Source organism: Pelobates fuscus, chromosome 4, assembly GCF_036172605.1.
Source record: "Pelobates fuscus isolate aPelFus1 chromosome 4, aPelFus1.pri, whole genome shotgun sequence".
NCBI classification, from domain to species: Eukaryota; Metazoa; Chordata; class Amphibia; order Anura; family Pelobatidae; genus Pelobates; species Pelobates fuscus.
Window position 1 is genome coordinate 2,865,918 of NC_086320.1, and position 23,525 is coordinate 2,889,442.

Consider the following 23,525-nt stretch of genomic DNA (forward strand, 5'->3'; position numbering starts at 1 on the left):
TTACACCTGGCAGTCAGCATAGAGAGAGCAACCTCCATCTTAGCTCCCTGTCAGTCATTGTTATAAGCTCCGCCCTTTACACCTGGCAGTCAGTATAGAGAGAGCCACCTCCATCTTAGCTCCCTGTCAATCATTGTTATAAGCTCCACCCTTTACACCTGGCAGTCAGTATAGAGAGAGCCACCTCCATCTTAGCTCCCTGTCAATCATTGTTATAAGCTCCACCCTTTACACCTGGCAGTCAGTATAGAGAGAGAGCCACCTCCATCTTAGCTCCCTGTCAGTCATTGTTATAAGCTCCGCTCTTTACACCTGGCAGTCAGTATAGAGAGAGCCGCCTCCATCTTAGCTCCCTGTCAATCATTGTTATAAGCTCCACCCTTTACACCTGGCAGTCAGTATAGAGAGAGCCACCTCCATCTTAGCTCCCTGTCAATCATTGTTATAAGCTCCGCCCTTTACACCTGGCAGTCAGTATAGAGAGAGAGCCACCTCCATCTTAGCTCCCTGTCAATCATTGTTATAAGCTCCGCCCTTTACACCTGGCAGTCAGCATAAGGAGAGCCACCTCCATCTTAGCTCCCTGTCAATCATTGTTATTCGCTCCGCCCTTTACACCTGGCAGTCAGCATAAGGAGAGCCACCTCCATCTTAGCTCCCTGTCAATCATTGTTATAAGCTCCGCCCATTACACCTGGCAGTCCGTTTAGAGAGAGCCACCTCCATCTTAGCTCCCTGTCAATCATTGTTATAAGCTCCGCCCTTTACACCTGGCAGTCAGTATAGAGAGAGCCACCTCCATCTTAGCTCCCTGTCAATCATTGTTATAAGCTCCGCCCATTACACCTGGCAGTCAGTTTAGAGAGAGCCACCTCCATCTTAGCTCCCTGTCAATCATTGTTATAAGCTCCGCCCTTTACACCTGGCAGTCAGTATAGAGAGAGCCACCTCCATCTTAGCTCCCTGTCAATCATTGTTAAGAGCTCCGCCCTTTACACCTGGCAGTCAGCATAGAGAGAGCCACCTCCATCTTAGCTCTCTGTCAATCATTGTTATTAGCTCCGCCCTTTACACCTGGCAGTCAGTATAGAGAGAGCTGCCTCCATCTTAGCTCCCTGTCAATCATTGTTATTAGCTCCGCCCTTTACACCTGGCAGTCAGCATAGAGAGAACCACCTCCATCTTAGCTCCCTGTCAGTCATTGTTACAAGCTCTGCCCATTACACCTGGCAGTCAGTATAGAGAGAGCCACCTCCATCTTAGCTCCCTGTCAATCATTGTTATTAGCTCCGCCCTTTACACCTGGCAGTCAGCATAGAGAGAGCCACCTCCATCTTAGCTCCCTGTCAATCATTGTTATAAGCTCCGCCCATTACACCTGGCAGTCAGTATAGAGAGAGCCACCTCCATCTTAGCTCCCTGTCAATCATTGTTATAAGCTCCGCCCATTACACCTGGCAGTCAGTATAGAGAGAGCCACCTCCATCTTAGCTCCCTGTCAATCATTGTTATAAGCTCCGCCCTTTACACCTGGCAGTCAGTATAGAGAGAGCCACCTCCATCTTAGCTCCCTGTCAGTCATTGTTACAAGCTCCGCCCTTTATACCTGGCAGTCAGTATAGAGAGAGCCACCTCCATCTTAGCTCCCTGTCAATCATTGTTATAAGCTCCGCCCTTTACACCTGGCAGTCAGTATAGAGAGAGCCACCTCCATCTTAGCTCCCTGTCAGTCATTGTTAGAAGCTCCGCTCTTTACACCTGGCAGTCAGTATAGAGAGAGCCAACTCCATCTTAGCTCCCTGTCAGTCATTGTTAGAAGCTCCGCCCTTTACACCTGGCAGTCGGTATAGAGAGAGCCACCTCCATCTTAGCTCCCTGTCAGTCATTGTTACAAGCTCCGCCCTTTATACCTGGCAGTCAGTATAGAGAGAGCCACCTCCATGTTAGCTCCCTGTCAATCATTGTTATAAGCTCCGCTCTTTACACCTGGCAGTCAGTATAGAGAGAGCCACCTCCATCTTAGCTCCCTGTCAGTCATTGTTAGAAGCTCCGCTCTTTACACCTGGCAGTCAGTATAGAGAGAGCCAACTCCATCTTAGCTCCCTGTCAGTCATTGTTATAAGCTCCGCCCTTTACACCTGGCAGTCAGTATAGAGAGAGCCACCTCCATCTTAGCTCCCTGTCAATCATTGTTATAAGCTCCGCCCTTTACACCTGGCAGTCAGTATAGAGAGAGCCACCTCCATCTTAGCTCCCTGTCAATCATTGTTATAAGCTCCGCCCCTTACACCTGGCAGTCAGTATAGAGAGAGCCACCTCCATCTTAGCTCCCTGTCAATCATTGTTATAAGCTCGCCCTTTACACCTGGCAGTCAGTATAGAGAGAGCCACCTCCATCTTAGCTCCCTGTCAATCATTGTTATAAGCTCCGCCCTTTACACCTGGCATTCAGTATAGAGAGAGCCGCCTCCATCTTAGCTCCCTGTCAATCATTGTTATAAGCTCCGCCCTTTACACCTGGCAGTCAGCATAAGGAGAGCCACCTCCATCTTAGCTCCCTGTCAATCACTGTTATAAGCTCCGCCCTTTACACCTGGCAATCAGTATAGAGAGAGCCGCCTCCATCTTAGCTCCCTGTCAATCATTGTTATAAGCTCCGCCCTTTACACCTGGCAGTCAGCATAAGGAGAGCCACCTCCATCTTAGCTCCCTGTCAATCACTGTTATAAGCTCCGCCCTTTACACCTGGCAATCAGTATAGAGAGAGCCACCTCCATCTTAGCTCCCTGTCAATCATTGTTATAAGCTCCGCCCTTTACACCTGGCAGTCATTATAGAGAGAGCCGCCTCCATCTTAGCTCCCTGTCAATCATTGTTATAAGCCCCGCCCTTTACACCTGGCAGTCAGTATAGAGAGAGCCACCTCCATCATAGCTCCCTGTCAGTCATTGTTATTAGCTCCGCCCTTTACACCTGTCAGTTAGTATAGAGAGAGCCACCTCCATCTTAGCTCCCTGTCAATCATTGTTATAAGCTCAGACGTTACACCTGCAGTCAGTATAGAGAGAGCCACCTCCATCTTAGCTCCCTGTCAGTCATTGTTATAAGCTCCGCCCTTTACACCTGGCAGTCAGTATAGAGAGAGCCACCTCCATCTTAGCTCCCTGTCAATCATTGTTATAAGCTCCGCCCATTACACCTGGAAGTCAGTATAGAGAGAGCCACCTCCATCTTAGCTCCCTGTCAATCATTGTTATAAGCTCCGCCCTTTACACCTGGCAGTCAGTATAGAGAGAGAGCCACCTCCATCTTAGCTCCCTGTCAATCATTGTTATAAGCTCCGCCCTTTACATCTGGCAGTCAGTATAGAGAGAGCCACCTCCATCTTAGCTCCCTGTCAATCATTGTTATAAGCTCCGCCCATTACACCTGGAAGTCAGTATAGAGAGAGCCACCTCCATCTTAGCTCCCTGTCAATCATTGTTATAAGCTCCGCCCTTTACACCTGGCAGTCAGTATAGAGAGAGAGCCACCTCCATCTTAGCTCCCTGTCAATCATTGTTATTAGCTCCGCCCTTTACACCTGGCAGTCAGTATAGAGAGAGCCACCTCCATCTTAGCTCCCTGTCAATCATTGTTATAAGCTCCACCCTTTACACCTGGCAGTCAGTATAGAGAGAGAGCCACCTCCATCTTAGCTCCCTGTCAATCATTGTTATAAGCTCCGCCCTTTACACCTGGCAGTCAGCATAAGGAGAGCCACCTCCATCTTAGCTCCCTGTCAATCATTGTTATAAGCTCTGCCCTTTACACCTGGCAGTCAGCATAGAGAGAGATGCCTCCATCTTAGCTCCCTGTCAATCATTGTTATAAGCTCTGCCCTTTACACCTGGCAGTCAGTATAGAGAGAGCCACCTCCATCTTAGCTCTCTGTCAGTCATTGTTATAAGCTCCGCCCTATACACCTGGCAGTCAGTATAGAGAGAGCCACCTCCATCTTAGCTCCCTGCCAATCATTGTTATAAGCTCCGCCCTTTACACCTGGCAGTCAGTATAGAGAGAGCCACCGCCATCTTAGCTCCCTGTCAATCATTGTTATAAGCTCCGCCCATTACACCTGGAAGTCAGTATAGAGAGAGCCACCTCCATCTTAGCTCCCTGTCAATCATTGTTATAAGCCCCGCCCTTTACACCTGGCAGTCAGTATAGAGAGAGCCACCTCCATCTTAGCTCCCTGTCAATCATTGTTATAAGCTCCACCCTTTACACCTGGCAGTCAGTATAGAGAGAGAGCCACCTCCATCTTAGCTCCCTGTCAGTCATTGTTATAAGCTCCGCTCTTTACACCTGGCAGTCAGTATAGAGAGAGCCGCCTCCATCTTAGCTCCCTGTCAATCATTGTTATAAGCTCCACCCTTTACACCTGGCAGTCAGTATAGAGAGAGCCACCTCCATCTTAGCTCCCCGTCAATCATTGTTATAAGCTCCGCCCTTTACACCTGGCAGTCAGTATAGAGAGAGAGCCACCTCCATCTTAGCTCCCTGTCAATCATTGTTATAAGCTCCGCCCTTTACACCTGGCAGTCAGCATAAGGAGAGCCACCTCCATCTTAGCTCCCTGTCAATCATTGTTATTCGCTCCGCCCTTTACACCTGGCAGTCAGCATAAGGAGAGCCACCTCCATCTTAGCTCCCTGTCAATCATTGTTATAAGCTCCGCCCAGTACACCTGGCAGTCAGTTAAGAGAGAGCCACCTCCATCTTAGCTCCCTGTCAATCATTGTTATAAGCTCCGCCCTTTACACCTGGCAGTCAGTATAGAGAGAGCCACCTCCATCTTAGCTCCCTGTCAATCATTGTTATTAGCTCCGCCCTTTACACCTGGCAGTCAGCATAGAGAGAACCACCTCCATCTTAGCTCCCTGTCAGTCATTGTTACAAGCTCTGCCCTTTACACCTGGCAGTCAGTATAGAGAGAGCCACCTCCATCTTAGCTCCCTGTCAATCATTGTTATAAGCTCCGCCCTTTACACCTGGCAGTCAGTATAGAGAGAGCCACCTCCATCTTAGCTCCCTGTCAATCATTGTTATAAGCTCCGCCCTTTACACCTGGCAGTCAGTATAGAGAGAGCCACCTCCATCTTAGCTCCCTGTCAGTCATTGTTACAAGCTCTGCCCTTTACACCTGGCAGTCAGTATAGAGAGAGCCACCTCCATCTTAGCTCCCTGTCAATCATTGTTATAAGCTCCGCCCTGTACACCTGGCAGTCAGTATAGAGAGAGCCACCTCCATCTTAGCTCCCTGTCAGTCATTGTTATAAGCTCCGCCCATTACACCTGGCAGTCAGTATAGAGAGAGCCATCTCCATCTTAGCTCCCTGTCAATCATTGTTATAAGCTCCGCCCATTACACCTGGCAGTCAGTATAGAGAGAGCCACCTCCATCTTAGCTCCCTGTCAATCATTGTTATAAGCTCCGCCCATTACACCTGGCAGTCAGTATAGAGAGAGCCACCTCCATCTTAGCTCCCTGTCAGACATTGTTATAAGCTCCGCCCTTTACACCTGGCAGTCAGTATAGAGAGAGCCGCCTCCATCTTAGCTCCCTGTCAATCATTGTTATAAGCTCCGCCCATTACACCTGGCAGTCAGTATAGAGAGAGCCACCTCCATCTTAGCTCCCTGTCAGACATTGTTATAAGCTCCGCCCTTTACACCTGGCAGTCAGTATAGAGAGAGCCACCTCCATCTTAGCTCCCTGTCAATCATTGTTATAAGCTCCGCCCATTACACCTGGCAGTCAGTATAGAGAGAGCCACCTCCATCTTAGCTCCCTGTCAATCATTGTTATAAGCTCCGCCCTTTACACCTGGCAGTCAGTATAGAGAGAGCTGCCTCCATCTTAGCTCCCTGTCAATCATTGTTATTAGCTCCGCCCTTTACACCTGGCAGTCAGCATAGAGAGAACCACCTCCATCTTAGCTCCCTGTCAGTCATTGTTACAAGCTCTGCCCTTTACACCTGGCCGTCAGTATAGAGAGAGCCACCTCCATCTTAGGTCCCTGTCAATCATGGTTATAAGCTCCGCCCTTTACACCTGGCAGTCAGTATAGAGAGAGCCACCTCCATCTTAGCTCCCTGTCAATCATTGTTATAAGCTCCGCCCGCCCATTACACCTGGCAGTCAGTATAGAGAGAGCCACCTCCATCTTAGCTCCCTGTCAATCATTGTTATAAGCTCCGCCCATTACACCTGGCAGTCGGTATAAAGAGAGCCACCTCCATCTTAGCTCCCTGTCAATCATTGTTATAAGCTCCGCCCTTTACACCTGGCAGTCAGTATAGAGAGAGCCACCTCCATCTTAGGTCCCTGTCAATCATTGTTATAAGCTCCGCCCTTTACACCTGGCAGTCAGTATAGAGAGAGCCACCTCCATCTTAGCTCCCTGTCAATCATTGTTATAAGCTCCGCCCTTTACACCTGGCAGTCAGTATAGAGAGAGCCACCTCCATCTTAGCTCCCTGTCAATCATTGTTATAAGCTCCGCCCATTACACCTGGCAGTCGGTATAAAGAGAGCCACCCCAATCTTAGCTCCCTGTCAATCATTGTTATAAGCTCAACCCTTTACACCTGGCAGTCAGTATAGAGAGAGCCGCCTCCATCTTAGCTCCCTGTCAATCATTGTTATAAGCCCTGCCCTTTACACCTGGCAGTACGTATAGAGAGAGCCACCTCCATCTTAGCTCCCTGTCAATTATTGTTATAAGCTCCGCCCTTTACACCTGGCAGTCAGTATAGAGAGAGCCACCTCCATCTTAGCTCCCTGTCAGTCATTGTTATAAGCTCCGCCCATTACACCTGGCAGTCAGTATAGAGAGCAGACAGAAAGAGAGAGAAAGGAAACCCATTATCGCCATATTATAACAGATTAAGGCCCATTATCGCCATATTATAACAGATTAAGGCCCATTATCGCCATATTATAACAGATTAAGGCATGTTATCGCCATATTATAACAGATTAAGGCCCGTTATCGCCATATTATAACAGATTAAGGCCCATTATCGCCATATTATAACAGATTAAGGCCCATTATCGCCATATTATAACAGATTAAGGCCCATTATCGCCATATTATAACAGATTAAGGCCCATTATCGCCATATTATAACAGATTAAGGCCCATTATCGCCATATTATAACAGATTAAGGCCCATTATCGCCATATTATAACAGATTAAGGCCCGTTATCGCCATATTATAACAGATTAAGGCCCGTTATCGCCATATTATAACAGATTAAGGCCCATTATCGCCATATTATAACAGATTAAGGCCCATTATCGCCATATTATAACAGATTAAGGCCCATTATCGCCATATTATAACAGATTAAGGCCCATTATCGCCATATTATAACAGATTAAGGCCCATTATCGCCATATTATAACAGATTTAGGCCCATTATCGCCATATTATAACAGATTTAGGCCCATTATCACCATATTATAACAGATTAAGGCATGTTATCACCATATTATAACAGATTAAGGCATGTTATCACTATATTATAACAGATTAAGGCATGTTATCGCCATATTATAACAGATTAAGGCATGTTGCCACCCACACATCCCCTCCCCTTAGTATGACACATAATCCCATTATGCGAGACACAGTTCCCCTTGTTTTCTGGATGTACCCCTAAACCTAGGAGTACCCCTTTAAATCTTACATCCCCTGGTAGCCCTGATCTGGGTGAGACATATCCAAAAATCACCCAGATCGGACCAGGGGTTCGGGAAATTCCTGGAGGTACTAAAAAGACCGACCGCACTGGGGTTAACAGCCAAAAAGGGTTCCATAGATTTTAGCCCTGCGGTCGGTCACAGAAGAGGGAATGAAACACACGAATGGCTTGGGTTATGAGAGCTGAGGAGGATTCGGGTAAATCCCCTTGTTCGTGGGGTTCTTTCAGTTTTTACACGAATTGGCGGCAGTGTGGAGGTCTCAGCTGTGTTTGCCTAACCGAGTGTCTGATTTGGGTTCCAGACACTCGACGGCAAAACACCGCTGTTCGGGAGTTTAAGATGGCCGCCGCCACGTGTTCGTCTCCCGAATGGCGGCCACCGAGAGGACAAAGTACATACTGCACGAATTGCCAATTACCCGTTTGCAACATTGTTGCAAACGGTAATTGGAGGCACACTTACTCCTGGGGTGGTTGTTCGGTAGTTTCACTCGCATAATAACTGGAGTGATTTTACCAAACAATCAGACGAATGCTGCATACACTTGACATACACAGGGCACAATTAAACCGAAAACATGCGAATATACATAATTCTGAAGACAGCCCAATGCCATCCGCTACAGCATGTTATCGTCATATTATAACCGATTAAGGCATATTATCGCCATATAATGACAGATTAAGACACATTATCGCCTCCTGCATCAGTCATCAAAACAAAACACTAAGCCCTCAATGAACACTATCCTAGCAACCTACTTTTATACCGTACCCTTATCTTTTGTGTCCCATTACACGCCCTCTAGCATGTAAGCTCACTGAGCAGGGCCCTCAATCCCTCTGTTACTGTGTCACTATACCCCACTCCCTCTAACATGTAAACTCACTGAGCAGGCCGTCAATCCCTCTGTTACTGTCACTATACCCCACTCCCTCTAACATGTAAACTCACTGAGCAGGGCCCTCAATCCCTCTGTTACTGTGTCACTATACCCCACTCCCTCTAACATGTAAACTCACTGAGCAGGGCCCTCAATCCCTCTGTTACTGTGTCACTATACCCCACTCCCTCTAACATGTAAACTCACTCAGCAGGCCCTCAATCCCTCTGTTACTGTCACTATACCCCACTCCCTCTAACATGTAAGCTCACTGAGCAGGGCCCTCAATCCCTCTGTTACTGTGTCACTATACCCCACTCCCTCTAACATGTAAACTCACTGAGCAGGGCCCACAATCCCTCTGTTACTGTCACTATACCCCACTCACTCTAACATGTAAACTCACTCAGCAGGCCCTCAATCCCTCTGTTACTGTCACTATACCCCACTCCCTCTAACATGTAAGCTCACTGAGCAGGGCCCTCAATCCCTCTGTTACTGTGTTACTATACCCCACTCCCTCTAACATGTAAACTCACTGAGCAGGCCCTCAGTCCTTCTGTTACTGTGTCACTATACCCCACTCCCTCTAACATGTAAACTCACTGAGCAGGCCCTCAATCCCTCTGTTACTGTGTCACTATACCCCACTCCCTCTAACATGTAAACTCACTGAGCAGGCCCTCAGTCCTTCTGTTACTGTGTCACTATACCCCACTCCCTCTAACATGTAAACTCACTGAGCAGGGCCTCAATCCCTCTGTTACTGTGTCACTATACCCCACTCCCTCTAACATGTAAACTCACTGAGCAGGGCCTCAATCCCTCTGTTACTGTGTTACTATACCCCACTCCCTCTAACATGTAAACTCACTGAGCAGGGCCTCAATCCCTCTGTTACTGTGTCACTATACCCCACTCCCTCTAACATGTAAACTCACTGAGCAGGCCCTCAATCCCTCTGTTACTGTGTCACTATACCCCACTCCCTCTAGCATGTAAACTCACCGAGCAGGGCCCTCAATCCCTCTGTTACTATGTCACTATACCCCACTCCCTCTAACATGTAAACTCACCGAGCAGGGCCCTCAATCCCTCTGTTACTGTGTGTCCAACTTGTCTGGTTACAAATACGTGTCTGTTAGTCCACCCATTGTACAGCGCTACGGAACTTGTTGGGCGCTTTATAAATAATAATAATATTAATAATATAATGACAGTGTAGCGAAGCTCCGATACAATTATTATGATATTTATAGAGCGCCGTCAAATTCCGCAGCGCTTTACAATGGGTGGACGGACAGACATGTAGTTGTAACCAGACAAGTTGGACACACAGGAACAGAGGGGTTGAGGGCCCTGCTCAGTGAGCTTACATGCTAGAGTGCGTGGGGTAAAATGACACAAAAGGTAAGGATAGTATAAGACTAGTGACAGTTGCAGAAAAGGAATCAGTTGGGAGCTATTAACAGTTTAATTGATACGCTTTTATGAAGAAGTGGGTTTTTAACGATTTTTTGAAGGAGTGGAGACTGGGTGAGCATCTAACGGAGGAGGGAAGCGGGTCCACAGGAACGGTGCAGCCCTCGAAAAATCTTGAAGGCGAGCATCAGAGGTGAGAGTATGGACAGAAGCTAGACGCAAGTCTTCAGCAGATCGTAAGGGCCTAGACGGGACATACTTGTTTATAAGGGAGGATAGATAGGTGGGAGCATCCTCGATGCTGAAAAAAATCACTGCAATAATCAAAGACGACACATAGTTCAGGGAGTCAACTGAGCTTTATTCGGCAACACGCAGCTTATATGCACGGCCCCTAGCATGGGGTCTACCAAGCAAAAACACACGGGTTACTTCCCAAGAGTCTGTGTTTGAGAGATAATTGTACTCCATTATCTCTCAGTTACAGGAAACAATACAATATACCCCCAAAATACACATAATAGTACAGGAACCCCACAAAAATTATCTCTCTGAATAGCTTGAGTCTGGGCGCCCACTTTGTCGAAATATGGCCATACTATAACATATCAAGGCACGTTATCACCATACTATAACATATCAAGGCACGTTATCACCATACTATAACATATCAAGGCACGTTATCACCATATTATAACATATCAAGGCATGTTATCCCCATACTATAACATATCAAGGCACGTTATCACCATGCTATAACATATCAAGGCACGTTATCAGCATACTATAACATAGGGCACGTTATCACCGTACTATAACATATCAAGGCACGTTATCACCATACTATAACATATCAAGGCACGTTATCACCATACTATAACATATCAAGGCACGTTATCACCCTATTATAACATATCAAGGCACGTTATCACCATACTAGAACATCTCAAGGCACGTTATCACCCTATTATAACATCTCAAGGCACGTTATCACCCTATTATAACATCTCAAGGCACGTTATCACCATACTATAACATATCAAGGCACGTTATCACCATGCTATAACATATCAAGGCACGTTATCACCATACTATAACATATCAAGGCACGTTATCACCATATTATAACATATCAAGGCACGTTATCACCATATTGTAACATATCAAGGCACGTTATCACCATAGTATAACATATCAAGGCACGTTATCACCATAGTATAACATATCAAGGCACAATATCACCATAGTATAACATATCAAAGCACGTTATCACCATATTATAACATATCAAGGCACGTTATCACCATACTATAACATATCAAGGCACGTTATCACCATGCTATAACATATCAAGGCACGTTATCACCATACTATAACATATCAAGGCACGTTATCACCATAGTATAACATATCAAGGCACGTTATCACCATGCTATAACATATCAAGGCACGTTATCACCATACTATAACATATCAAGGCACGTTATCACCATAGTATAACATATCAAGGCACGTTATCACCATAGTATAACATATCAAGGCACAATATCACCATAGTATAACATATCAAAGCACGTTATCACCATATTATAACATATCAAGGCACGTTATCACCATACTATAACACAGGGTACGTTATCACCATATTATAACAGATTATTGCACGTTATAACCATATTATAACACAGGGCACGTTATCTCCATATTGTAACAGATTATTGCACGTTATCACCATATTATAATAGATTATTGCACGTTATCACCATATTATAACAGATTATTGCACGTTATCACCATATTATAACAGATTATTGCACGTTATCACCATATTATAACAGATTATTGCACGTTATCACCATATTATAACACAGGGCACGTTATCACCATATTATAACACAGGGCACGTTATCACCATATTATAACAGATTATTGCACGTTATCACCATATTATAACAGATTATTGCACGTTATCACCATATTATAACACAGGGCACGTTATCACCATATTATAACAGATTATTGCACGTTATCACCAATATTTTCACAAATTAAGGATTGTGTGTCTGAATCCTCATTATATGTTTATGTAGCTTTAGAAAACTATTTCCGTTGAATGCATTGAATGCTTGTTTTTTTTCCAGATCCTGAAGGAGATCAGTCTGGTTTTCCCATTCTTTACAGAAGATTATGTGGGGTGGAGAGACTCCGTTCGGCATAACTTGTCATCAAACAGCTGCTTCCAGAAGGTAAAGGAACCACTAGCTGCCATATAGTGCGTGGGAACGATTGGTTGGCATGGTGTTAGTGGGTAAAAATGTGAATTAATATGACTAATTGGGGCACGGTGTAAACGGGCATCGCCGTTTGGTGCACGGTGTAAACGGGCATCGCCGATTGGTGCACGTTGTAAATGGATATCGCCGATTGGTGCGCGGTGGGAATGGATATTGCTAATTGGTGGGAATGGATATCGCTGACTGGTGCGCGGTGGGAATGGATATCGCTGACTGGTGCGCGGTGGGAATGGATATCGCTGATTGGTGCGTGGTGGGAATGGATATCGCTGATTGGTGCGTGGTGGGAATGGATATCGCCGATTGGTGCGTGGTGGGAATGGATATCAGCGATTGGTGCGCGGTGGGAATGGATATTGCTGATTGGTGCGCGGTGGGAATGGATATCGCCGATTGGTGCGTGGTGGGAATGGATATCGCTGATTGGTGCGCGGTGGGAATGGACATTGCTGATTGGTGGGAATGGATATCGCTGATTGGTGCGCGGTGGGAATGGATATCGCCGATTGGTGCGTGGTGGGAATGGATATCGCTGATTGGTGCGTGGTGGGAATGGATATCGCTGATTGGTGCGCGGTGGGAATGGATATCGCCGATTGGTGCGCGGTGGGAATGGATATCGCCGATTGGTGCGTGGTTGGAATGGATATTGCTGATTGGTGGGAATGGATATCGCTGATTGGTGCGCGGTGGGAATGGATATTGCCGATTGGTGCTTGGTGGGAATGGATATTGCTGATTGGTGGGAATGGATATCGCTGATTGGTGCGCGGTGGGAATGGATATTGACGATTGGTGCTTGGTGGGAATGGATATTGCTGATTGGTGGGAATGGATATTGCTGATTGGTGGGAATGGATATCGCTGATTGGTGCGCGGTGGGAATGGATATCGCCGATTGGTGCGCGGTGGGAATGGATATCGCCGATTGGTGCGTGGTGGGAATGGATATTGCCGATTGGTGGGAATGGATATTGCCGATTGGTGCGTGGTGGGAATGGATATCGCTGATTGGTGCGCGGTGGGAATGGATATCGCCGATTGGTGCGTGGTGGGAATGGATATCGCCGATTGGTGCGTGGTGGGAATGGATATCGCCGATTGGTGCGTGGTGGGAATGGATATCGCCGATTGGTGCGTGGTGGGAATGGATATCGCCGATTGGTGCGTGGTGGGAATGGATATTGCTGATTGGTGGGAATGGATATCGCTGATTGGTGGGAATGGATATCGCTGATTGGTGGGAATGGATATCGCTGATTGGTGTGCGGTGGGAATGGATATTGCTGATTGGTGGGAATGGATATCGCTGATTGGTGCACGGTGGGAATGGATATCGCCGATTGGTGCGTGGTGGGAATGGATATTGCTGATTGGTGGGAATGGATATCGCTGATTGGTGCGCGGTGGGAATGGATATCGCCGATTGGTGCGTGGTGGGAATGGATATTGCTGATTGGTGGGAATGGATATCGCTGATTGGTGCGCGGTGGGAATGGATATCGCCGATTGGTGCGCGGTGGGAATGGATATCGCCGATTGGTGCGTGGTGGGAATGGATATCGCCGATTGGTGCGTGGTGGGAATGGATATTGCTGATTGGTGGGAATGGATATCGCTGATTGGTGCGCGGTGGGAATGGATATCACCGATTGGTGCGCGGTGGGAATGGATATCGCCGATTGGTGCGCGGTGGGAATGGATATCGCCGATTGGTGCGTGGTGGGAATGGATATTGCTGATTGGTGGGAATGGATATCGCTGATTGGTGCGTGGTGGGAATGGATATTGCCGATTGGTGCTTGGTGGGAATGGATATTGCTGATTGGTGGGAATGGATATCGCTGATTGGTGCGCGGTGGGAATGGATATCACCGATTGGTGCGCGGTGGGAATGGATATCGCCGATTGGTGCGCGGTGGGAATGGATATCGCCGATTGGTGCGCGGTGGGAATGGATATCGCCGATTGGTGCGTGGTGGGAATGGATATTGCTGATTGGTGGGAATGGATATTGCTGATTGGTGGGAATGGATATCGCCGATTGGTGGGAATGGATATCGCCGATTGGTGGGAATGGATATCGCTGATTGGTGGGAATGGATATCGCTGATTGGTGCGTGGTGGGAATGGATATTGCTGATTGGTGGGAATGGATATCGCTGATTGGTGCGCGGTGGGAATGGATATCGCTGATTGGTGCGCGGTGGGAATGGATATCGCTGATTGGTGGGAATGGATATCGCCGATTGGTGCGTGGTGGGAATGGATATCGCTGATTGGTGGGAATGGATATCGCTGATTGGTGCTTGGGTATGAGTGTTACTAATACAATATAATTGTAACGGACCGTTTTGCTCACCAGAAAACCGTTTAGGCGATATTCCCCTTTCCAGACGTCCAGGCAGCTACTACAAACACCAATCTCCCGAACTGAAAACACAGAAACACTGGAAATAGCCGAACAGGAAAAACCATATGAAAGGTTTACACTCTTGGCAGTCAGCATACAATCCAATTCCCCCAATAACGAGACGACATTTCGGTTTGAGGGTTAAGCACAATCTGACTGTCCTGGCAAATACAGTCTCTTTTATTCCCAATCCACAAACATAGTACAGCCCACAGGGTTTTACAGAACAATCAATCCGTACAATACACAGAGACACTCCCACACAAAATCCTCCCCTCTGCCTGTGATATTATTATTATTATTATTTCCATTTATATAGCGCCAACAGATTCCGTAGCGCTTTACAATATTTTGAGAGGGGGGATGTAACAATAAATAGGACAATTACAAGAAAACTTACAAGAACAATAGGCTGAAGAGGACCCTGCTCAAATGAGCTTACAGTCTATAGGAGGTGGGGTATTAGAAACATTAGGATGGGAAATATCAAGTAGGAGTGAAGCAGAGCTGGAGGAGAGAGCAAAGCACTGTCCCATAGGAGAGAGCAAGAGACAGGTATGTAAGGGAGAGATTACTCTGGGAGGCCATATGCTTTCCTGAAGAGATGGGTTTTAAGGCCCTTCTTGAATGATTGAATACTAGGGGAGAGTCTGATGGCAGTAGGCAAGTTATTCCATAGGAGAGGAGCCGCCCGTGAGAAGTCCTGCAAGCGCGAGTTGGCCGTACAGGTGCAAGCAGCGGTCAGGAGGTGGTCGCGGGCAGAGCGGAGGGATATGATTACTGAACACAATGGGTAATCTTATTATCACAGGCAGAGGAATACAGTTTTTACACAATATTTATAACTTCTAAAATATACATGTCACAAACATAAAACATACATTTTCATAATCAGCATGCGAGAAATAAACACATACTCAAAAATCAGGGCAATCGGTTCAGGGGTTAAAAAAAAGTTAGCTGGAAGTCCTTTGTGACCGACCGCAAGCACAATTTCCTGCCCAAAACAGTTCCATAGATTTGGGCTGTGCGGTCTGTAACGGCTACCCAGATAGAGAGAGGGTTTCTGCCGTTGGAGACGTCCTTTTTCCCTGCAAGCTGCTGTGGAGAAGTAGGCTGATATAATCCCATCCACGATATCCAGAGCGAAAATCAGGTTCAGCTGCAACAGGAACAGAATAACCTTCCCAAACAATCCCCTTTCAAGAACGAGACGAGGCTACGTTATGAAGGGTCAAGATGAACTGAGGACTGGGACACCCAGTGCGCGGTGGGAATGGATATTGCTAATTGGTGGGAATGGATATCGCTGACTGGTGCGCGGTGGGAATGGATATCGCTGACTGGTGCGCGGTGGGAATGGATATCGCTGATTGGTGCGTGGTGGGAATGGATATCGCTGATTGGTGCGTGGTGGGAATGGATATCGCCGATTGGTGCGTGGTGGGAATGGATATCAGCGATTGGTGCGCGGTGGGAATGGATATTGCTGATTGGTGCGCGGTGGGAATGGATATCGCCGATTGGTGCGTGGTGGGAATGGATATCGCTGATTGGTGCGCGGTGGGAATGGACATTGCTGATTGGTGGGAATGGATATCGCTGATTGGTGCGCGGTGGGAATGGATATCGCCGATTGGTGCGTGGTGGGAATGGATATCGCTGATTGGTGCGTGGTGGGAATGGATATCGCTGATTGGTGCGCGGTGGGAATGGATATCGCCGATTGGTGCGCGGTGGGAATGGATATCGCCGATTGGTGCGTGGTTGGAATGGATATTGCTGATTGGTGGGAATGGATATCGCTGATTGGTGCGCGGTGGGAATGGATATTGCCGATTGGTGCTTGGTGGGAATGGATATTGCTGATTGGTGGGAATGGATATCGCTGATTGGTGCGCGGTGGGAATGGATATTGACGATTGGTGCTTGGTGGGAATGGATATTGCTGATTGGTGGGAATGGATATTGCTGATTGGTGGGAATGGATATCGCTGATTGGTGCGCGGTGGGAATGGATATCGCCGATTGGTGCGCGGTGGGAATGGATATCGCCGATTGGTGCGTGGTGGGAATGGATATTGCCGATTGGTGGGAATGGATATTGCCGATTGGTGCGTGGTGGGAATGGATATCGCTGATTGGTGCGCGGTGGGAATGGATATCGCCGATTGGTGCGTGGTGGGAATGGATATCGCCGATTGGTGCGTGGTGGGAATGGATATCGCCGATTGGTGCGTGGTGGGAATGGATATCGCCGATTGGTGCGTGGTGGGAATGGATATCGCCGATTGGTGCGTGGTGGGAATGGATATTGCTGATTGGTGGGAATGGATATCGCTGATTGGTGGGAATGGATATCGCTGATTGGTGGGAATGGATATCGCTGATTGGTGTGCGGTGGGAATGGATATTGCTGATTGGTGGGAATGGATATCGCTGATTGGTGCACGGTGGGAATGGATATCGCCGATTGGTGCGTGGTGGGAATGGATATTGCTGATTGGTGGGAATGGATATCGCTGATTGGTGCGCGGTGGGAATGGATATCGCCGATTGGTGCGTGGTGGGAATGGATATTGCTGATTGGTGGGAATGGATATCGCTGATTGGTGCGCGGTGGGAATGGATATCGCCGATTGGTGCGCGGTGGGAATGGATATCGCCGATTGGTGCGTGGTGGGAATGGATATCGCCGATTGGTGCGTGGTGGGAATGGATATTGCTGATTGGTGGGAATGGATATCGCTGATTGGTGCGCGGTGGGAATGGATATCACCGATTGGTGCGCGGTGGGAATGGATATCGCCGATTGGTGCGCGGTGGGAATGGATATCGCCGATTGGTGCGTGGTGGGAATGGATATTGCTGATTGGTGGGAATGGATATCGCTGATTGGTGCGTGGTGGGAATGGATATTGCCGATTGGTGCTTGGTGGGAATGGATATTGCTGATTGGTGGGAATGGATATCGCTGATTGGTGCGCGGTGGGAATGGATATCACCGATTGGTGCGCGGTGGGAATGGATATCGCCGATTGGTGCGCGGTGGGAATGGATATCGCCGATTGGTGCGCGGTGGGAATGGATATCGCCGATTGGTGCGTGGTGGGAATGGATATTGCTGATTGGTGGGAATGGATATTGCTGATTGGTGGGAATGGATATCGCCGATTGGTGGGAATGGATATCGCCGATTGGTGGGAATGGATATCGCTGATTGGTGGGAATGGATATCGCTGATTGGTGCGTGGTGGGAATGGATATTGCTGATTGGTGGGAATGGATATCGCTGATTGGTGCGCGGTGGGAATGGATATCGCTGATTGGTGCGCGGTGGGAATGGATATCGCTGATTGGTGGGAATGGATATCGCCGATTGGTGCGTGGTGGGAATGGATATCGCTGATTGGTGGGAATGGATATCGCTGATTGGTGCTTGGGTATGAGTGTTACTAATACAATATAATTGTAACGGACCGTTTTGCTCACCAGAAAACCGTTTAGGCGATATTCCCCTTTCCAGACGTCCAGGCAGCTACTACAAACACCAATCTCCCGAACTGAAAACACAGAAACACTGGAAATAGCCGAACAGGAAAAACCATATGAAAGGTTTACACTCTTGGCAGTCAGCATACAATCCAATTCCCCCAATAACGAGACGACATTTCGGTTTGAGGGTTAAGCACAATCTGACTGTCCTGGCAAATACAGTCTCTTTTATTCCCAATCCACAAACATAGTACAGCCCACAGGGTTTTACAGAACAATCAATCCGTACAATACACAGAGACACTCCCACACAAAATCCTCCCCTCTGCCTGTGATATTATTATTATTATTATTTCCATTTATATAGCGCCAACAGATTCCGTAGCGCTTTACAATATTTTGAGAGGGGGGATGTAACAATAAATAGGACAATTACAAGAAAACTTACAAGAACAATAGGCTGAAGAGGACCCTGCTCAAATGAGCTTACAGTCTATAGGAGGTGGGGTATTAGAAACATTAGGATGGGAAATATCAAGTAGGAGTGAAGCAGAGCTGGAGGAGAGAGCAAAGCACTGTCCCATAGGAGAGAGCAAGAGACAGGTATGTAAGGGAGAGATTACTCTGGGAGGCCATATGCTTTCCTGAAGAGATGGGTTTTAAGGCCCTTCTTGAATGATTGAATACTAGGGGAGAGTCTGATGGCAGTAGGCAAGTTATTCCATAGGAGAGGAGCCGCCCGTGAGAAGTCCTGCAAGCGCGAGTTGGCCGTACAGGTGCAAGCAGCGGTCAGGAGGTGGTCGCGGGCAGAGCGGAGGGATATGATTACTGAACACAATGGGTAATCTTATTATCACAGGCAGAGGAATACAGTTTTTACACAATATTTATAACTTCTAAAATATACATGTCACAAACATAAAACATACATTTTCATAATCAGCATGCGAGAAATAAACACATACTCAAAAATCAGGGCAATCGGTTCAGGGGTTAAAAAAAAGTTAGCTGGAAGTCCTTTGTGACCGACCGCAAGCACAATTTCCTGCCCAAAACAGTTCCATAGATTTGGGCTGTGCGGTCTGTAACGGCTACCCAGATAGAGAGAGGGTTTCTGCCGTTGGAGACGTCCTTTTTCCCTGCAAGCTGCTGTGGAGAAGTAGGCTGATATAATCCCATCCACGATATCCAGAGCGAAAATCAGGTTCAGCTGCAACAGGAACAGAATAACCTTCCCAAACAATCCCCTTTCAAGAACGAGACGAGGCTACGTTATGAAGGGTCAAGATGAACTGAGGACTGGGACACCCAGCCTGCTTTTTATTAGAAAAGGGTACACACAGGACACTCCCAGGGGGAGGATGAAAACAACCAATTATGCACAGGGTAACACCCCCACGTCTCCTCCCCTCAGATAACCACATAATACAATTAGAACATACAATATTTTGCCCCAGTTCTGGATGTACCCCAAAAACAGGGGGTACACCTTTAAATCCGGCACCGCTTGAGAGATCTTCGTTCGGGGAACACTCTGTCCAAAAATCAGCCCGATTGGGTGAACGGTTCGGGAGTTACAGAGTTTCAAAGTTTTGACCGACCGCACAGACCAACTAGCCGAAAATAGTTCCATGAGTTTTGGCCTTGCGGTCGGTCTCTGTTCGCACGGTAAAACGGTATGAAAATCTTGTCATCCATCCGAATCGCGGGGTTCGCTGAAATCCCCATAGGTGACTGAGTGTAACTACCGAATGGTGGGGTGTTCGGTAGTTTCTGTGCGAACTTGTGGAGGTCTGGAGGACTCAGCGGTGTTCGCCTGTTTGCGTATCCGTTTTTAGTTCCATGCGGTTACAGGCAAACACCGCTGTTCGCACACAAGATGGCCGCGACCACGTGTAAAGTCCTGAAATGGCGGCCACCTATATTTCACATACGGACTTCGCACGAAATCAGGCGAACAGAGGCATGAACCGAACAAAAGAAAAGACTAAGTTGGAAGGATCTGTTACACTGCTCCCCTTTTGTGGAACACTCCGGCAGACCCGGATTGATCCTTTTCGGGTCAACTTGGGGCTGTCCGGTTCCTTGTTAGGGTAATAGTTCTGTTTGTCTGGACAGACCATCGGCATTCCCGTTAAACCTGCCCGGGCGGTATTGAATGGAAAAGTTGTAGGGTTGCAGTGCTAGGCTCCATCTCAACAAGCGTCCATTGTCTCCAGCTACTCTGTTTAACCACACCAGGGGGTTATGGTCGGTGATTAATGTAAATTCCTGTCCGTACAAATATGGGGTGAGTTTCTTTAATGCCCAGACCAGGGCTAAGCATTCCTTTTCCACTGCCGCGTAGCTCACTTCTCTAGGTAACAGTTTCCTACTGAGATACGCGACAGGGTGCTCGCCTCCATCTTCTCCGACCTGGCTTAGAACTGCCCCCAGTCCATACATGGATGCATCTGTATGAACGACAAATCTTTTGTTAGGGACGGGGGCAGACAGGACAGGTGCATGAATCAGAGCATTCTTTAGGGCCTGAAAGGCTGTTTCACAGGCGGGAGACCACAGGACTATCCTAGGCAAGTTCTTTTTGGTTAGGTCTGTTAATGGTTTTGCGATGGTACTATAGTCAGGGACAAACCTCCTATAATATCCTGCGGTTCCCAAAAATGCTAATACTTGAGTTTTGGTGTGGGGTGTGGGCCAGTTAGCTACAGCTTCAATTTTAGCGGGTTCTGGGCGCTGCTTCCCACATCCCACTCGATGTCCCAGGTACTGGACTTCTGCCATGCCGAAGTTACACTTTTCTGGTTTCAGAGTCAACCCTGCGGCCCGAATCTGATCCAGTACGGCCTCTACATGCCTTAAGTGCTCTCCCCAGGTTTCGCTATAAATCGCAATGTCATCCAGGTACGCGCAGGCGAAATCCTGGAAGCCATCAAGGAGGCGGTCCACTAAGCGCTGAAATGTAGCCGGGGCGTTTTTCATCCCAAATGGCATGACCTTAAATTGGTACAAGCCAAATGGGGTGACAAAGGCCGACTTAGGGATAGCCTCCTTGGCCAGGGGAATCTGCCAATACCCTTTACACAAATCGATGGTGGTCAGATAACGTCCCCTGGCAATACGATCTAATAGCTCGTCTACTCGGGGCATGGGATATGCGTCTGTCAGGGTTTTGTCATTGAGACGTCGATAATCGACACAGAACCGGGTAGTCCCATCCTTTTTGGGGACTAGGACCACCGGTGAGGCCCACGGGCTGTCAGATGGCTCTATCACTCCTAGTCTTAGCATCTCCTGGATTTCCTTCCTCATCTCATCTTTTACTGCCTCAGGGATCCTATAGGGAGTTTGCCGGAGAGGGGGTTGACCTGGGGTCTCTACATAGTGAGTTGCTAAGGGGGTGTATCCGGGCTCTTGGGAAAATGTCAACCTCTTTTCAGTCAGCAGTTGTCGGATCTGTCCCTTTTCAGCGGGGGTTAGTCGCTCCCCTAGCTGTATGGTATTGAGCAGGGTCTTAGGTTCCGAGTTAGCTAAAAGGTCGGGTATGGGTAAGCTGTCAGGGTCTTCAGTGGCTGGTATACATATGGCTGCTATATCCTCGGGCCTTTCTTGATATTCTTTTAATAAATTTACGTGAAAGGACTTCTGGATCCTTTCATCTTTGCTGCTGGCAATTACATAGGTGGTGTCACATACCTGTGCTACCACTTTGTAAGGGCCCTGCCAGGAGGTCTGGAGCTTATTCCCTTTGACAGGTCTAAGCACCAGCACCTTCTGGCCTACTTGGAACGTTCGCTGGCGGGCGCCCTGATCGTACCAACGTTTCTGCCGGCCCTGGGCCGCATGGAGGTGGTCCCGTGCCATCCGGGCTAACTGTTCCATGCGGTCCCGCATTTCTAGTACATATGGTACGATGGGGACACCCTCATGTTCTGTCTCTCCCTCCCAGTGCTCTCGGATGAGGTCGAGAGGGCCTCGTACTCTCCGGCCATAGAGCAGTTCAAAGGGAGAGAACCCTGTGGATTCCTGTGGCACCTCCCGATAAGCGAACAGGAGGTGCGGCAAGAATCGTTCCCAATCTTTGTATTCCGCTGTAAAGGTCCGTAGCAATTGCTTTAGGGTACCGTTAAAACGTTCACAGAGACCGTTAGTCTGAGGGTGGTACGGGGAACTAAGTAGGGGTTTAATACTACAAACCTTCCATAGCTGCTGGGTTAGGTCTGCGGTAAACTGGGTCCCTCTATCGGACAAGATTTCCTGAGGAAATCCCACTCGGGTGAATATCCCGACTAGAGCACTGGCGACAGTGTCAGCCTGGATATTCGTCAGAGCGACAGCTTCCGGGTAGCGAGTAGCATAGTCCACTACGGTAAGTATGTATTTCTTACCAGAGGGACTGGGGTTAGGTAGGGGTCCCACTAGGTCGACTGCCACCCTGCTAAATGGTTCCTCGATCACAGGCATAGGTAACAGTCGAGCTTTAGGGTGATCTCCTCTCTTCCCTACCCGTTGGCATACGTCACAAGTGCTGCAGTAACGTCGTACATCCTTTGAGATCCCCGGCCAAAAGAAGGTCTGGGTGATCCGGAAGGTGGTACGGTTACCCCCTAGGTGCCCTGCCAACGGAATGTCGTGGCCGATTCGGAGAAGCTCCAACCGGTACTTTCTGGGTACCACTAGTTGGCGCTTCTGTGAAGGGGGACAGCCTCTCTTTTTCCCTTCCGTCAGTCTGTACAACCTGTCCCCATCCCATAGGAAACGTTCCTGTTTGCCCTCCCTACTGTCTGCTAATTCTCGATACTTTTGGAGGGTGGGGTCCTCTCTAGTTTCCCTCCCAAACTCCTCTGGGGTGTCCCAAGCTATGGGCCTGCTTGTTGTAGTGGGGTTACATGTGGGTGCTTGGCTTACCTGGGTCTCCCGGCCTGTATTAGGGTCATCTGTGACACGGGCCTGTGAGCGGGTGGTTACGGGACAAGCGGCAGCAGGTGTGGGCAAATATGCTGAGGTCAAGGGGCCAATGTCATTTCCCAAGACGACCTCGGCAGGCAAGTTGTCCATGATGCCAACTGTAGTTTTCCCCGATCCGACTCCCCAGTCTAAGTGTACTCGGGCAGTGGGCAAGCGAAAAACAGCGCCCCCTGCGACCCGAACAGCAACAGTGCGGGTAGACACATTCTCTGGCTTTACTAGGTGTTTTTGGATCAACGTGATGGTAGCCCCGGTGTCTCTTAGGCCTTGTGCTGTTTGTCCATTCACCCGAACT

The 23,525-nt window shown here is 48.0% G+C and overlaps 1 protein-coding gene across 1 annotated transcript in view; it reads left to right on the top strand.

Annotated features, from left to right (window-relative positions):
• The window catches only part of FOXH1 (forkhead box H1), an 85,041-nt gene that overhangs the window by 53,163 nt on the left and 8,353 nt on the right, over window positions 1-23,525 (top strand). The window contains exon 4 of the mRNA XM_063450885.1: window positions 12,202-12,306. Within this exon, the coding sequence (XP_063306955.1) occupies window positions 12,202-12,306 (105 nt within the window). The remainder of the gene's footprint in view (window positions 1-12,201; window positions 12,307-23,525) is intronic.